The sequence below is a fragment of the Lepidochelys olivacea genome (genome assembly GCF_965140295.1).
Source record: "Lepidochelys olivacea isolate rLepOli2 genome assembly, chromosome: 9".
Taxonomy (NCBI): Eukaryota; Metazoa; Chordata; order Testudines; family Cheloniidae; genus Lepidochelys; species Lepidochelys olivacea.
In genome coordinates this window covers 86,238,134-86,256,856 of record NC_140419.1, presented here as the reverse complement: position 1 = coordinate 86,256,856, position 18,723 = coordinate 86,238,134, and the positions used below count along the sequence as shown (strand labels likewise).

Genomic DNA, 18,723 nt, shown 5'->3' with positions numbered 1-18,723 from the left:
TGGTATCCACATAACCTCTTTCTCAGCAAACTAACAGTTTTGTTTTGGAGAAACCTGAGGTTACAGTTACCTTATTTTGCACTTCGTTTCAACTAGACAAATCAATAAATGTTGAATCATGCCCCATTAAGAGGTAAGTAAATGCTGATAAATTTACCGCTGGAACTTTTGTTCCCTTTTTCTTCTTTTCAGCTCTCTCTTTTTCCTCAATTTCCATATTTTCTTTTTCTATCAATGATATGAGAGTATTGCAGCGTCTTTGGAATTCCTAAGAAGGGTAATAATCAAACATTAAATTCTGCAGCAGAGACTGCATCACTATATACACTGAAAGTCACTAGGGATTTCAAAACATCCTGAGACATTTTCAAAGGTGCTTGATTCCAACAATATGAACCAGATTATCCAAAGTGCTCAGGTCCCATCAAGAATTATGGGAGTTGCAGGGTCCTGAGCATTCTTGAATATCTGGCCACTTCATTTAAGTGCCTAAATGGGAGTGAGCAATTTTGATAACCTGGCCCTTTATTCCTTATTTAAAAGCATCTTGATACAGCAAAACATGCCAGCCACGGCTGTGATTTGAACAGTATTTCTATAGATACCAAAGAAGTAATGTTTCCCTATGTGTCTCACATTCATGAATTTGGCCGTTTCTTGCGATGTGTTCCCATATCAGCAGTATGATGCTCTGTGAGCATTAGCACAAGGGGTTATGAAATGAAAAAAATTTACTGACTTAAGCCAGTGGTAGAATATCTGAGCATGAGTACTAATTGATTATTATTAAAAAGTTTATGTAATGCCATAAATATATATGATACTGTGCCCCCCGCTCTAAAGGACTTACAGTTTAAAACAGAGGAAGTAAATAGGAGACAAGAAACAGGACTTCATTTATAACAGCAAAGAGATTTCTGGTAAGAAGAGCAAGGAATGAAGGATTCACGACAGAAATGGTTCCAAGGAGGGATATGAAGGAAGATTTGATGGGGCGCTTCCAAGATAGGAAGCGAGAGACTGTTCCAAACTGATGAAAAACATGACATGAGCTGAAAGATGCAGGAATGAGGAAATTATGTTTGTAGGTTTTTGAAAGTGAGGTGATATGGTAAGAGACAGGAAGCTAGCTAGTTAAATGAAGTAAGGAAGGGGCTGTTGTGGCAAGAGATTACAGTCTAAATAGCCAAAGCACAGTATTACTATCCCCATTTTACAGATCAAAGTACTTATTTTTTTTTGGCCCCTTGTCCTGCGCAGGCATCTGGTTCATGGGGATTCCCCATACAAAAGATACTGGGGTTAAAAGGTCAAATTGCGATCTGTTAGTGAAACTTCCTTGAGGAAGTGAGGAGGACTCACACCACAGATTTGCTGACATTCCAGGGAATGGAAAGCTAGGTTCTCCTGCAGAGCCAAGTTTGCTTTTTCTCTCCATTTTCACACTGAAACCAAAAGATTCACTAAGCTAGGACCAATGTACAAAATTTAGCAAAAGGAGCAATTAAGCCAAATAACTAAAGGATTTATCTGATTTAATCTCCTGTATGTCAAAGAACATTCTGATTGTTACTGCAAATTTTCTAAAGCTTTCTGTAGACAATCCACATAGCCTTCTCCAGTACTGAACTGGGCTCCCAGATGGACAAGTTCCAGATAGATCTACAGCACTCACATGAAGATTTATGAGACGCTGCAACAGTAAACCCAGAGAGCACACACTGAGACTCAATCTGGGCTTTCATCAGAGATTTGGATTTTACTAGCCAATTATCTAAATATAACAGATCATGAACCCCTTGAATCCTTATGAATGGTAGCTGCTACTTTGGTTAGAATCTTTAAATTCGCAGAGCTGTGGCCAGACTGAAAGGATGGTCTGTGTGCAAAAATGGATTGGCTGTTGATCAGAACTATCAAACACAAAAAAAGATATGAGGGAGGGTATATGGAGATGTGTCTAGAAGACCTATGGATGCTAAAAAAAGCTCCCTTTTTTATAGCTGCTACTCAGACTCAAACTATTCTAAATGGAATTGTTTGTTCTTCTAAAAGCAGTTTAGCCATTTGAGATGTAAGACTGCCCTGAAGCCTCTTGAATGCTTTGGCACTAAAAATAGACAAGAAATACCTGTCTACACTTTCTCGGAGGAGCTGGATGCTCTCATTTATTGCATTTGTGGGGGACGGGGAAGAATCCGACAGATAAAGTGAAAACATTTCTTAAGCTTCACAGAGGAGAGAGAAATTCTGTACTAAAGATAGCAATAATCTATTTGCCTGATGTCTCGATTTGATGACTCAAAAAAAAAAAAAAATAAAGGTGGGGTGAGGGAGGTCATTCTGTCCCCAATGAATAAGTGGGGTAAGGGCCAATCAGAGGTTTGCATGTGCTGGAATACAGGCCTCCCAAAGATCTTCCCAGCCCAATTAGTAATTATTGTAATACATAGACCCACAAAACTTAGATTTAAAAAATTATATATGATCTTCTGACACAGCCTAAAAGTCTTCCAGGTCGGGAGTCTTGCTTGGCTTTGCTTTTAGTTTTAATATTTACTGTTGGTTTTTTTTCCATCTCATCACCAGGAAGTCTGCCTCCCTGATTGGGAGCCTGATAACCCAACATTCAGAACAGAGTTCCTGAAGGCAGTCACTCCGTGGAAAGGGAGAAGGAAGCCCGTCAAGTTTCTTAACGTAAGAACAGGGCATTTCCCATGGTGAATAACAGTGGTTTTTGTCCTTCCAGTGTCTACAGGGGAATCGACTTCTGTGGTTAGGCCGAGTAGAAGGGGGCCAAGGCAAATAGCAACTGCAAAGGAAATTGCTTCACTGAAGATCTTGTTGAGGTAGCTTGCCAACTCCAGATGCAAAGCAACAAGGGATACTGTCAGATGGCAGAAGAGAGGCCAACAACATTTGAGCATATCTGTGGTAACACTGAGGGTTTTACCTTTTTCCTGTGGATACTGTCAGAAGTTTGTGGGAAGCTGCTGATTTATGAAAAAGGGAGGGGAAACCCCCATTTTAGCCTCGGCGGCAGAGTCCTGGCTCCCAGCACTTTCCAAGGCGTTCTGTATCCAATAGATGGCCATTTCAGACAGAGCAATTTGTAACAACCCTCCTATATTTCTGGTGGAGGAAGGTTCTCTGTACTTGGTGGTATCTTCTGAAGCAAAAAGATTCTCCTAAGAAGAGTGCTGCTGGTCAGCTTTCATTCCTCACAGAGGAGCAGTGACTGGATCCTGTGTGCACCAAAAGTAATTACTGCTTGTGACCAGAGAGTATTTTCTTCTTATTCATCTGTTTATCAATAATATGGTGGAGTAGGGGAGAGGAATCTCATTACCTCTTGCAGAAACTAGTACTTTCTCCAAGTCCTCATATTACAGCAATGCCAAATTACCTCCAGTGGCTTATACACTTGAAAAGAAGCAGAAGATTATTGTGCTAACTATTCTAAACCATAGGAAAACAATCCAGCGCTCAAGGGACACGAGGGTGGGAGGATACTACTATCATACAATTCCCAACTACAGATAATGTCAATTTCCCTATGATCTATATAGCCTCCATTGATTCACACTCTTGGAGACTACAGAACTAAAAAGATGTCTTTATAAAAAGGACTTTTTGGCTTTATATCTGACTAAAGCCTGAATCTATAATATGAATGAAAAAATGCACCACCACCAATGACATTATGAAACCCAGTAAAAGACAATTTTAAAGTGGGAAATGATCACAAAACATTTTATCATTAAAATAATACAAAAATACTTTCTAAATAACTTAGACTGAATAAAATAGATAACATGGCAATACTCAATACCACATACAGATAAAAAGTATTAAGAAAAAGCAAAGGAGCTACAGGGCACTGTACATTAGTCCACTAACCCTTCAAATCTGAGGACCTGGATTCAAGTCTGTACTTAGATCAAGAGTGAAAGTTTATTAGTCAAATCTCTGGATGTTCACATCACTAAACCACTAGATTTTACATGACTGGCACAGGAGTAGAATTGCAATGCTATGGTATATCTGGGGAGTGGGAATATTAGCTACGGATAATTATGCACAGTCCTGCCCATTCTATGCCTGCCTCAAACCAGCATGATGAATCCCTCATTTTGAGGGCATTAAGTTCATTCACAATTTTTAAATAATACAAAGTAAGAAAAATGGGAAAAGAACTGGATCCTCATCTTAGAAATAATGTACACAAAACAGATCTACCAATCTGGGAATCCTTCTGCAATGCAGTATCTATGTAGGTATTTTGAGTTATTTTTAAAAGTATGCCAGGATACTACATTGCTTTACTGCTCTCATATGGCTGAACTAACTGGAGTACCTGCAGACCTGTTCACATGGCTTTTATTAAACAAACTCCATCATCAAGTAGGAAATACATGAAGATGAGCATTTGGGAACGGGCTTGGACCACTAGTACTTTTTCTTTCACAGCCTCTTTTGCAGTTTCTTCAGTCTACCTAGAAAAGGCAGCTAAATAATCTTTTAACATGTACAGACAACAGGAAACTTAAAAAGACTGACACTTTCAGTGCATGCCACTATGCTTCGACTGAGTACTATTTATTGAACTGATGTTTCTAGTAGATGGGTGACTACTAATATACCCCCCTTTCTATATCTATCAGTCGTCATAAAGCTTCAATACAACAAGCACAGAAAATATCAGTAAACTTGGGAGACTTATTCAGAGATTAAAGACTCCACATTACATTTCCTGTGCACTGAAAATCCTAGACACTAAGACTGCCTAAGTCTGAGTGACAGAAGGTCTGAATAACTTCTCTATGAAAGTCAGGGTCAGGTGAATGACAACAGGCAAAGGAATTGCCTACCACATTTGTGTGCCTGAACCTGACTTTAACAGACGGTACAACCTCAACGTCAGACACTGAATCAAGCTCCTGCTAAGAACTGCACTGAAGTGGGATACTTCAAAGCAATGTTCATAATCCCAAGGGGAAATCACTTCATTTGGACTACTACCCTCTTTGATACTACAATGAAGAGTGACATTCTATGGAGCTGCCAACATTAAATTGTTACCATTTAATCACTTCTACTTTGTGGGTAACACAAACATTTACTTAATATAAACTGTTCGTCTATAAAGGCTACAAGGGGGGGAAATTAAATATCTGACTAGAAAGATATGTCAAAAAACCAGCAGAATTCATGCAATCAGAAGAAAAATCTTCTGACCACCTGTTGTTTGTTATGTGCTATCTTTGGACTACCCAACAGGCCCTGTGGAGGCATCTCTGTGGGAAGGACAGAATGGAGGGTATAAGTTGCTGCCCTCTTAGCTACTGGAGGCAGGTGGCCAAGTGGGGGCACAGGAACACATGGGGATGGGGGCAGGAGGGTGGCTGAGTGGGGGCACAAAGCCACATGAAGACAGGGTGGTGCAGGGACACATGGGGACAGGGGCAGATGTGCCTAACTGAATGGGAGATGCTAGGGGTCAGGCAGGATCTGCATGGGGGAGGCTCCCTAACAACCCCATCTCCTCCCCCCCCCGCCCCACACACTCAAAAAACCATACCAAAAAACCCGTTCCATACCTTTCCCACCCAACAACCCTCCAAGTTCACATCCAGTCTCCTTCCCAGCAATTACTTCCCTCTCCCTCAGCTCCTCCATTACCCAAGTCCCCCAAGCCTTTGCACTGCTTCTGAGGGGTGCGGGAATAAGTTTCTGTACTGTAGTTTAAATGAATTATTACTTAAACTTCTGTATTAAGATGTAAGGAATCTGTCAAAACACATTTCCTGAATCTTTTTTGTTGTATGTGTTGTTACAGACCTACTTGCTGACAGGGTATTTTGAAATAAAATTACCAAAATAATTGAAACTGGTGTGATTATATTGTGTTATTTTGACAAATAAAATATGCAGAATTTTAAAAGTTTTTGGCACAGAATTCCCGCAAAAGTAATACACTGACCTGTGAAAGCCACAGGTTCTGTATGTGTATGTAAAATGTACATAAGAGTTTTCCCCTTGTTAAGTTCTGTTCTCTTCATTTATTAAGTTTTTAAACTGCAGAGATTTTTCTTTGCACTCATTTTGTTACTGAATAAAATTCTATTATTTGGAAAATAATTCATCTTTATGAATTCACAACATATGCTACAGGATGCCTAGCAGTTTTGAAAGCACCCACTGACTCCTTAATATATAGCGTGACAACTCATAGGATCAGTGACATTGTAATAATCATAAGTGTGTAGCAAACACACAAAATTAATAGGTGCATTGACAGTGTTATATTCATACACAGCACCACACAAATTCCTAAAAGGCCCCAAAATAGCTGGGCCAGGTAGAGCACAGTCCATTAGAATACATTACTGTGGCTCACTGTTAAAGTGCTCTTTCAAAGCCTACCTGAGACAGATAGCTCTGTGTTAGTGCTTCTAATAGCCCTTGTGTCTGGCTTTTCAAACTCAGTAGACAGCCACTCCATCTCCACTCCAGCAGCAGCTTTTCCCCCTTTGCTTCTGGAATATTTTAACAGGCAGCTACAACTATTGGGATTTTTTCCTCCGACTGAGATCCAGTCTTGTGAGTAAACACCACCAGCATCCCTTCAATCTACCAAAAAGCACATTTAACTGTGATTCTGCCTCTGGTGAGAGGGTAGCTGAATCTTTCCTTGGTGCTGTTTAGATGTCTGGTGTACAGCTTCATGAGCCAGGGGAGCAAAGGGTCCCCCAGGTTCACTTCAACATCACCAATATTAATTCATCAGTCATGAAAGAAAGTCTCTGCTTGTAGCTTACTGAACATTTCTCTGTTCTTAAAGATGAGAGTGTCCCTGACCAGCCAACACCGATGTCGGTGAAGCGTCCCCAGTGTTCCAACGCCTGCATAACCATAGAAAAGTAGCCCTTTCTGTTGATGCACTACGTGACAAGGTTGTCTGATGCCAAAATAGGGATATGTATGCCATCTATTGCTCCACCACAATTCAGGATCCCCACTACAGCAAATCCATCCACTATGTCCTGCACATTGCTGAGTCACAGTCCTGCACAGCAGGAGACACACTTGCATGGCAATGGTTCCAGCAATGGAATATCCAACTCCAAACTGATTTCCCACTGACCGGTGGCAATCTGGTGTTGCAAGTTTCCACTGTGCAATCGTCACTGGCTTCTCCACTGTCAGTGCAGCTCTCATCTTGGTGTCGCTGCACTGGACGGATGTGGTGAGCTCAGACAGATAGATCCAGGAATGTAGCCTTCCGCATCTGAAAGTTCTGCAGACACTGCTCATCATCCCAAGCCTACATCACAATCCGATTCCACCAGTCAGCGCTCCTTTCTCATGCCCAGGAGCAGCACTCCATCTGCAGCTGCTCAGTGAATTCCACCAAACAACCTTGAACTGACTCTCACTGTGTCCCACAGTAATCTGTTCTCCAAGAAATCCTCATGTTCCCCACTGATTCACTTCTTCTTATGCCTTTTCAAATACTGGGGATCGTGCATCCTGTGTTTGCAATGCTTATGACAATAGTGCCAAGCTGTGCAGGCTCCATGTTTCTGACAGCGAAGAAGGCCATTCGGAATTTTTTTTTAAAAGGCATGAAAATTATGGGATATAGATGACATTATGGGATGGACACAGTTGCACTCGTGGAAGTTAACCTCTTGCTCCCAGTTACCCCCTGTGTGACTCATTTCTCCCCCACCATATGTTGCCAAAACTTCGCAAAAAACAGTGTGCTGGAGGATGGTGCGTTGAATACTGGGATACTTACTCACGGTGCACTGCACATCAATATAGCACTCCTGGTGAGTATAGGCAGTGCCAACACAAGGCGTCAAGTATGCAGGTGCAAAAGAGTTATACTAACTGCAACAGCTTTACGCCAATGTAACTTGCATTGACAAAAGTTTGTAGTGTAGCTGTGGCCTTAGAAATTGCTGATGGGAGAATCTGATTGGTCCATGCAAATAAGCTTCTGCTGGGATATTAGATGCTTCTACTAGAAAATAGAATATCCATCATGAATTTTGTCTTCAACCTCAAGCACTCTAATATGGAATAATCCATATATTTTTATTACAAGGAGTCAAGTCTTGATGGAAAGGATCTACTGCCCGTTGCTCATTTCTTTCAAGGTCGTTTGATACTTCTTGTCCAGGTTGGAAAGCGGAAAGAATTTTGTTCGTTCTTGTCATAGCTACAAAAACTAGGATTGCAACAGAGAAAGGAGGAGCACTGAACCATCACCGTTTGCACCACTGAAGATAGAGAATCTATCATGAGAGTAAAAGGACATAGTCAAGCCAGAAAGTGTGTGGATAAGTCTGGACTATCGCCAATATTTACAGAAAACAGGCACTCTGTCAGTCCAAAGGTCTTGGACTGGCAGAGAGCTCTTCCTCTGGAGAAATGCAGAAAAAGAGATTCAGAGAACAGGCACAAATTATGGCTTGGTGAGAATAACTATGATTCAGTAGGTCATAGTATTGTCCATTCCTGAAGCACGAACACAAATAAAATAAAGAGGAAGATAATAATTACTAATCCTGTACACTTAAATAAGTCTTTGTGCAGTTAAGAAAAACTATTGTTTTACAGAAGCTCTCACTCTGTTTGTGATCTTAACCTGGGTAGGCCATCTGCTTTGGGAATAAAGAAATGCAGCAGAATTTATATTTGTTTTCTGAAGGAAATGAATAGGAAAGAGAAGATGGAGGAAAATTAGGCTATTTATATGGAATTCAAGAGACATCTAGTGGCTGGTAAGATACAGTGAAGTTTTTCTTGGACTGATATATAAACAAGTCCTTTTCAGAATTAAACTGCCTTGCCTACCCTATTTTACACAAGTTTGGCTATAAAATGCAAAATAAAAACAAACAACAACAACACTTCAACAAAAATCAGGATTTTCATATGCAAACAGAAACTACATCACTAATGAAAGCCTAAGCATATCATCATGAGTCTGACAGAGTTTTGAGAGATTAAGAAAAATGAAAGTAATAAACATTAGAAATAATAATTACCTCTTAAAAGGTTTAGTTTAAAAATATTAGAAATTATGAATTGTCTGTAACTGGAAGGGGGCTTGCAGCCCAAACATTATCTCTGATTTTCATCTGTGTTCACAATGTATTGTTACTACTCCTTTATAGCCTGTAAGTATTATAATAGTAGAATAATCAGTTTAATAAATAATTTTGAGTTTGAAAAAGACTACTTAAACCAAAATATTCACTACATTTTGGGTCCCTCAATTTCTAACAGATACCACTCACCACATTTCCACCCCCTTGTGTGGCCACTTACTCCTATCCCCTTGAGGAGAAGAACAACAACTATAATAATAAAACCTGTGAAGTTCTGGCCTCATGCTTTACCCTCATAAAATTTACTCACAGGAGATTAACAAGCACTTAGAAATAACTTAGCTGAATAAATTAGATACCATAGATGTGACCCTGTATGTTTATAGTTTTAAAATCCAACACTACCTGAAAAGGAAATTTAAGTTAGTAAAAATGGTATCTTCTACTAGTTAATAAGGGCAGATTTGGAAGGTAATCAAGGGGCAAGGGGGATGGTTGAGGGGATGGGGAATACATGGATAGGAAATGTGCTGCTAGTTGATATGTCAACCAGACCATCTTTGCTGTTATAAGCAGCTGTGGGAGTAGACAGGAGGCATTTATGGCCTTTTTCCTACTGAAACGTGCTGCTCATTTTTGGGGGGCCATGTTCAAAGTCTTGGATGGGTATTTTATAAATAAATAAACAAACCAATTAAATTCAGTTAGAATGGCTATATTATCCAGACTGAAGAAAGAATGCAGCTGAAATGCAGGGTATTAATTTGACCGATATCTTAGTCAAATTGGTACTGTGTTTTATTTATGATCCAACTGTTCACAAACTAGTCTACTGTAATATGAGCTAGGTAAAGTGTCATGACTTTTTAAAAATGACTACATTATACAGGAGAATTCTTCTTTAATTTTACGTTTTACCTACTATAACATACACTAAGTCACCTGCCACAATAACTGTTTTTTTGTAGAAACACTCAGCTACTAGACTTCTCATTATAGTCCTGAAATACAAATACAAGAGATAAAGTATTATTAACAAAAAAAATAAAATGTTATTTTATGTGTAATCAAATCATCTTCATCTTTTGATAGCCTGTCAGCTAAATCTGAAAAGTGATTCAATTTAAGACCAGTTACAGACACACAGTTTGGATTATTTATTTTTAGTGTGGAGTGAGCAAACAACAGATTTGTAAGGGCAGTCTATCTTTGCATTAAGCTCTTTGGCTGACATGAGACTCAGACTTGCCAGGTTTTGTAATCTGTTTGTTTCAATTTCATTGTAAAGCACTGTTTAGCTGTGCTGAGAAAAAGGCCACCACATCTTATGCTAGGAACTGGTGATGAGAACATAGACCAAAATGACCATTCTCATACCTAATTGTTTCCTACACTCCAGTGTTCTGGTACAGATCCAAATTCCACATAATTCTGCTTAAAGAAACATAAAACATTATCTACAAAATCTAAGCTTCATGTAATTGATGCTTGTACATACCATAGCCGTTCTAGATTTGATAAACCAGTCAAATCTGAACTGGGGAGCATTGCGCACACACTGCCTTAGTTCTTCATAGACATTTTCTTTGTCAAAGCCCATCTTGTGTAACATGCATATCAAGAATCTATCTTCTTCTTCTGTGTAGTTTTTGCCTTTGTTTGTTCCATACTGAATACGCAGCTGATGAAAAGGGGCTTTATACCTTGCAATCTGAATGCAAAACAAAAATAAGACTTATTGGTGGATGTACAACACTAAATTAAGGCTTTACCACTTAATTGTTACAAGCAGTATGAGTTGTTTATGACAAACAATATTTTATATTTTCATTCTGCTTTTCAACCAAAAGCATTTATAAATTTTAACCACTATTCAAACTATACACAGGGATCACTTCCTCTCCCACTGAAAACTAGCCAACTTTGGTGTGGAAAATACCAACGCTACCCAAGTGTTTTCTTTCTAAAGGGAATTGAAAGACACTTCATCCAATGTTAACGGTAGGCAGCACTTAGTACGAGAAAATTAATGGTAAGACTAATTAAAAGAACAAAATTTTGCAACTGTTACTTTGGCATCCAGAGCTTTCTTGATACTGATCCTTCGTTGGATTCTTGCCTCTCCTCGTTCAATCTGAGCCATAATCCTCTCAATGTCCTGCAGTTCATTGCAACGTTCCCAAAAAACGGCTAAAGGAACAAAATATTCAATCTGTAAAATAATCTTGTCATTATGTCCTTGTTTGGATGAAGAATTCTGTAGCAAAACAGTGTAATATTAAAGAATGCAGATTTTCTGTTCCTTGATATTTGAAGATTTATCAAACACTATTTCACTAGGCTATGTGAAAAACAAATTCAGACACATTCATGTTTATCAGTATCTTTAGAGGTGAGCTACAAATAACTCAAATTATACTGACTTCAGTTTATTTACTTTAATGAGGTCTGTATGGATAAAATCCTGCACAACTTTGTATATGTAAGGGAGTACATATTACATCAATAATAGTGGAGACAAGTCTAGTGTCAGTGCAACAGTCCGCCATGTGAAGGAACCAATTTTTGGTCTTTCACTTGTCCTCTGTCTTAAGTCAGCAGGCTCATACGAACTCATTCTTGGAATCCTCTAAGTCAGTGCTTCTCACGCTATCTGATGTGGGGGACCAGCAATTTTTTTTTCCCAATGTACGCGCAGACCGGCAGCCGATGGTCCACGGACCACCACTTTGAGTAGCACTGAACTAAGTGACATTCGCCAACCCCAAAAAATTTAAATAAGTTCTGGAGAGACTTGAGTCCAGCCTTCTTTGACTACAGGAAGAACACTCAAATGTAAGATGTTAGGAGAGGTTGCCTGGTGAAATCGAATGGAGGGAAGCTCAAGGAAATAAAGTCAAAAACTATTGTGTACTTCGCCACAAGCTGAGGGCCTGGTTTCGTACATCAATTTATGTGATATTGACATTTTGAGGAAAAATTTCACAGAGCTGTTGACCGGCATTTTCCTCAAAGCGCTCAGTTTACTTATTTCTACTGCATATTCACTCACGTTCTGATGTTAATACCACAAATATTTATTGTTATTAATGGCTACTATATACAAGTCCAGAAAGCTACTCCAAGTTACGGCCCCAATCCTGCAAAGAATTGTGCATGTGCTTAACTTTACACAAAATAAAGCATGTTTCTTCGCAGGATCAGGATGTAAAACCAGCAAAAATCCCAGAATAGAATAAAAGAGAAATCACATCCATCTGTATTAGTATTGGACTGGACTGAGATGTGAAACTGTGTGTGTTAAATTCATCCCTGGTGTAACCCAGTGACTTCAAAAAGAATTACACGAGGGATGGATCTGGCTCTCACATTATTTTGAGGTTTCATAATACGGGTGTTTTTGCTCTTTAAATATTTGCATGATCGTTTGGTTTTATTCGTGTGTATTGTATGGGTTGAGTAATATTAAATAATCTGTTCTTTTTGGTTTGTTTCATCCAGTTCTGACATGCGCACCTACTTTGCTTACATCAGTGTTGAAAATGTCCTGTGGGCCAAATTCAACCTTGAAGTAAATGGGCACAATTTAATTTGCTTCAACAGAACAGCCTTTGTATTCGGCTGTCTATTATGTGCATATACCAACAGTAGGCAATGTCAGCTCTGTAATCACTGCCAAGAAAACGGGAGTCCCACACTGAAAAATAAACAAGTCAGCCCCTTGTACAATGACACTGTCAAATTTAGATGAAGCAAGTCATGATCTAAAAATCAGCTAGTGCAGAATAAGAATACATAAAGGTGCTTTCACAGCATAATCTGCCCCAGGACTTCACGTTTTCTAAGAGGGAACACATTCTTTTAACCTTTCACATTCTTCCAAGCTCCGAACCTTGTAATTCCAAAAGTCATATGACAAAACAGAATGGTTATATAGATATGATTGTGAAAAGATATACTTGAATTTAAACAAACCTGAATACTCTATGACTTCCTCTGGTGACTTTCCTTCCACCTCACGGGCAATATTATCTATATCATCACGTCCATATTTCTCATTAGCTTTAATAAACTGATTAAAGTCTCTTTTGTTCCAGTTGGTAAAACCCTGCAAGCAGAGAGATAAAGACGTCACTATCAGGTACAGGTGGAAATATTTTGCTAGAACTTTGCTCTTAGAATGTACCATTTTCTCCAATTGTTAATGCTTCAGTACAGTGCCACATAATTACAGTGGTTAATGGTCTTTCAGGATTTCCATAAACTTCTATTATCCAGAGTTTATTACTCAGTCAAAGATCTCTAGTGAGTTTTTGTGCATAACCCCTCATGCATCAGTAAGAACAAATTTTTTTCTTACCTGAAAATGGTATTTCTCCAAAGAAACAAGCTCAATCCACATCCTAATGGATTTAGCTCATACTTCAACAGGCACGAGCAACAAATAAAATGAATGGAGTTTGTGGAGCACCAGTCCTGGTGCCCTTGAAAGTCACCTAACCAACCAAACCCCAAATGCAATAGCACTTATTTAGAATACTTACAAACTATAAATAAGATACATCTGGATGGAAGCAGAACTGTACCAAGAAAAGATCTCTGTTCTGACACGATGCAATCAAATGACAGTGTTATTGAGAGTTTCCAAACAGCAAGCCAGTTATGCATTGTAGAAATGGAACCCAAACTACAAAAACAGCTAAATGAGATACAGTGCACAAGATCATCATCAAAGATGATGCATTGGTTTTAGGACAGGGGCAACAAAAAGAACCAAGAATAAGCAAAAAAAAAACCCACAAGTCTTAAGGGTGGTTTGTACTGCACTGCACTTGTTTAACCAGAGAAATACCATTCAGAAGAAAAAATAAAAATAAATAAATAAATTGTGGATTCTCCAAGTGAAGAGGCTCAGCCTACAACTTAATGGATCTGTATAAAAACAATCCTATGATCACAATACAGGATTATTTTTTAATCAGTGAAGCTAGTACTGATGACTACATCAGCAGAGGCATAAGTTTTTACCCTGCTGTACCTGATGAAGTTGTGAGTAGTAAACAAAAAACTGTAGCCTTGCAAATCTTTTCTAAAAAAGGTAAAAGATAAATAATAAAAGATATTACCTTTCCCACCTTGTCTCTCTAATATACTGGGACCACACATCTACACACTGCAAACAACTAAAGCAGCATTGTTTCTCTGTCCATTAGACTGCAGCACTTTTGGTACAATATGTCCATTTCTCTACAGAGGAAAGGTTTCTAGATTATAAAACTACTACTCTTTCAGTCAAGCTCTCCTCCTCAATAATTTATTGTTAATATGTCAAATCATCAAGACCAGCATTCAGATATTCGGGAATTGGTCTCATCCAATGACAGTGTCAGGTACCTGCAGAAGCCAAACCTATCCACTGACATTTGGTCAAGATGAACGAGATTTTAGATCATGTCTTATTCTTGCCATGTGATAACATTTGCCTGTCCTGTGTGACTTTTTAAAAAATATCTTTGGTAAGAGTGGGTAGGGTAGAAACATACTGGAAACCCGCAAGACTGGGAATGCATCCACTACATAAGTTGTGGTACCACTTGCAGATATTTAAGAGAATGGCAGTTGGATAGGAGAATCCATTGAGACCTGAGGACCCAAAAAACTTGGGGAAAATACACCTCACAGTTTGTGGGATTGTGATCAAAGATCAGAGTACAGTATTTTCAGAGATGGTATATATCATAGTATCTGTATAACAGCATGGTTCAAATATATTAATAACTAATCTTGGTCTATTATATACTTTTTAAAAGAATGTTACACTTCCTACCTTAAATGTAATGAAAAAAAATATATTGTAAAATAAATAAATAAAATAATAAAAACAAAAACTGAAGAGAGTAACATAAGTTATTGTCTATGGGCCAAATCCAGCTTCTTTTACTCACACAAACAGTTCCACTGATTTCATCAACAGCACTGACGTGAATCAGGCAACCAGGATGGCCTTAATTTAATACATAAGGTATCACAGGCAAATTAAATTTGAGAATGGAATAACCATGGGAGACGACAGCTAGAGCCTCTAACTCAAACACAGCCCCTCCACACACATTTGACGTTGTAAGTAGTAAATACATAACGGGGGAAACAGAAATTCGATCAACAGCTCTTCAATCTAGCAGACAAAGGTATAACAAGATTCAATGGCTAGACAAATGCAGACTAGAAATAAAGTGCAATTTTTTTATTTTTATTTTATTTTTTATATATTTTTTAATAGTGAGGGTAATTAACCATTGGAACAACTTCCAAGGGTTGTGGTGGATTCTCCATCACTGAACATTTTAAAATTAAGATTGGATGCTTTACTATAAAATATGCTCTAATTCAAGCTCAGCTACTGGGCTTTAAACAGTAATTAATTCATTGAAGTCCTATAGCTTGTGTTATGTACAAAGTCAACTAGATCACCAGAATGGTCCCTTCTGACCTGAATATAGGACTACATCAAGAAATCTTAGGGAAGAGAACCAAGGCCATCTTTTCCAAAACACAGGCATCTCCCTGATTCTAAGAGAGGTCACATAAAAATCCCATGGTATTTAGTCCTGTGCAGAAATTAGAAAGTATCTAAAGACATTGCAGATTGTGCTGCAACTCAGATATTAATTCATGGCATCACTACTGCATACATACACCAAACAGATTAAAAGCTAGAAACCTGCGCATTGAATTCCTGAAGCACTTTCCTGGTATTTAATCAAGCAAAACTAAACACATTTTAATGACACCTTTGCTTCAGTAAGGGAAAAAGAGGCACTGAGTAAGGCAGATTTGGCCCCCGATAGGGACACAAAAGCTGATGTATGGTAAAGCTACAATATTAAAGGATTCTGATTTTATTTATACTATCAGAAACCCAAGTTGGAATTACAGATATACATTACACACACTTTGGAAGTGTATTACTTGTTTAAAAGAAATATAAAACGTGCTAAAAATGTCATTACATTGCTTAATTGGATTATCAGTTTGGACTCTTTCTTCTCACTCTTTACCCTGTTTCTCCTAGCCTCTCTCTCCTTCTCTATTCTGTGGATTTGGTTTTCTTTCTTGAGTCTTTAGTCTCCTTTCCCTCTCCCACACTTGATGAATTTCTAGTCAAATACAACTGCCAAGATGGCTGGATAAAGCAAAACACCATTTAAATGTCTTTAGTTTAAAGCATCGCTGCATTTAGACTGGAGGGATATTTTTCACTACACCTAAACATTTTGTGCATGTGTTGTTGTTTTTTTAATTTCATAACCTTTTAATAGTTTTGTTTTACTGTATACAATACTGAATGAAAAATGTGAACTGCCATTTTTATAAACACACTGCAGTCTTCCATGTATATTTTAATAGTCATCTTTTGATGAAACGCTATGCACTAAATACTTCAGCTACTTTTATCATTTTACTTGTGTGAGCAGCTTTTCTTTTTCTTCACTTTCTTCTGGAGTATGAGGTGCAGAGTCATCTATCTTCTTTTGTTCTTCTTTTTGTACCTGAGCTGCATTTGGGAGGTCAGGATTCCTAGGGACCTAAGATCATCAATAAAAGGATGAGCAAGGAGTAAAAGAACAGTGTTATTAAGGGTACTGTGCATACTCATATCAATCTCACTTTACAATTTACTCTATAAACACAAGTTAAGTTTGACAGGATTGATGCAGTCCTCACCATTGAGCATTTGTTACAAAAGGAAATGTTTCTGACACCTTGATATACTGGTAGAAAAAAAATTTAAAACATGCCACATAGCTACTGGAACATTTTTTTTTTTTCAGCTGGATTTACAGTTTACAGAAATGTTGAGGTTGAAAATATTATTCTTTCAGGCAAGGTGTATATATCAAACCATAAGTCATTCATCGACATTTGCTTTTTCTTGGCTTCCAGGCTCTTGTTTCATTGAAGTGTAATGTTAAACCTCACTGGTAAGCAACCAAAGGATCTCAGTTAATTAAGTTCCTTAAGGGTGAAGCAATTCCTCTCTATGATAAGTGCTGTTAGATCCCATAAAAATGATAAAGATATATTTCTCCAGTGATTAGGAACTAAAGCAGACAATGACTTTTATAACTATTATCTTTCCACTGTGAATAGAACAATTTAAACGTTATTTTTTCCCCTATTGTTGCCTAAGAGACAAGTGTTTAAAAAAAATGTTATCGCTCATCCCTCTCACACACGAAGGCCTAATCCTGGAAAATATTAGGTCTGCTTTGCACAGTGCCAGGTCCTGTGCCAAGCACATCTTGGGCATGAACTACAAACAAGGAAAGGCACAGCTCTTAGCTGGTGTAAATTGTCACACTTCCGTTCAAGTCAGTGGAACTATGACAACGTTAACCAGCTGCATGTCTGCCCCACTGTGTAGAACAGAGGTATACGCAATATAAATGTATACGGCACCCTATTTACAAAAAGAAGCTTTGCTGATTTAAAGATAGAAGATTACAGCATTAGGTAGAGCAAGGCAGGTATCTCTTTATGTCCCTGCCCAGACTGCAGCAAGTTTTGTATTTTGACCTCTGTACTGTGTATTACATTCTGAAGCACATCAGATTTGAAATCTGATTTGAATGTGAGTGTTGAACATGCAAGCAAGAGTTTCTTCCCTTCATACTCATCACCATCAAAAAGGAGTTACACATGAATGCAGGTGAAGTTCTTAAAACATGCCTATGTGGTGGAACAGCATCTACTACCCTGCCTACCTATTAAAAAGTTCCCACCTATTGGATCCACACATGTGGACTCAGGGGCTTGTTCCCTTCTCACTGCAACACTCCAGTGTGCCCCAGTGCATCTGAAGCCAGCACAAAATCTCTTTCCTGACACAAGGAAGATCTTTCACATCTCCTCTGCAGCCACTCTACCCATGTCTTTCCTGCACAGGGTACTGCTGGAGATCTAGGGCACAGAGAACTTTGTTCTGGGCCCTTCCCTCACTGCTAAATTCCAACTGTAAAGAACAGTGCCCAGTAGTGATCTTGCATACCACATATTCTGTGATGGCAAGACACAAAGGGATAAATAAAGAATTAAATTTAAGCCTTAGCTAAGAATTTTCTCTTTTGTTGTTTTTAAGTTGAACCATAACTGCTACAGTTCGTTGTGATTGAATATGAACTTTTCTCTGATCTAACATCTAGGCAGAAGGTTGTGGCATATGAGCAATTATGCCATCTCTATGTCACCAAAAGGACACCCCTCAATGACGATCAAGTGGTCAGCTAAGGCAAGTACTGCCTCATATTAAGCCTGCCAAACACTTCCATTATAAGACCCTATTTTCTGTTGCTTAGAACTTTGCCAAACTTAACCATTCATGTTCAAATCCTCTATGCCAGGGAGCTGCCCTGGGCTACATTTTTGGGGGAAAACTTCAAACAAAACTGCTGTTTTTCAGAACAAGACTAACAAAAAAGAAAAAACCAAAACCACCCACATTTTAGTTGTGTGAAATTCTGGTAACCTTGTCTTTGAAAAGCTCTAGTGTCCACATACTCTGGACCAGGGACTTGAAGTTTGTCAGGTGGGCTTTCTG

General features: G+C 38.5%; 1 protein-coding gene across 3 annotated transcripts in view; it reads right to left on the bottom strand.

The window, feature by feature from the left end:
* SMARCA1 (SNF2 related chromatin remodeling ATPase 1) overlaps positions 1 to 18,723 on the bottom strand; it is a 74,372-nt gene that overhangs the window by 1,295 nt on the left and 54,354 nt on the right. The window contains exons 19-24 of one of the 3 annotated variants that reach the window (XR_014713168.1): positions 16,589 to 16,711; positions 13,101 to 13,233; positions 11,197 to 11,315; positions 10,624 to 10,836; positions 9,063 to 9,192; positions 158 to 268 (exon numbers count right to left, since the gene is read on the bottom strand). Coding sequence is in view for 2 of the 3 variants with exons in the window: in XM_084640290.1 (XP_084496416.1) it covers positions 158 to 268; positions 10,624 to 10,836; positions 11,197 to 11,315; positions 13,101 to 13,233; positions 16,589 to 16,711 (699 nt within the window). In the remaining variant the exon portion in view is untranslated. Of the gene's footprint in view, positions 1 to 157; positions 269 to 1,362; positions 1,446 to 9,062; positions 9,193 to 10,623; positions 10,837 to 11,196; positions 11,316 to 13,100; positions 13,234 to 16,588; positions 16,712 to 18,723 lie in introns of those variants that run through there. The other 2 variants (XM_084640291.1, XM_084640290.1) reach the window with 2 other exon arrangements.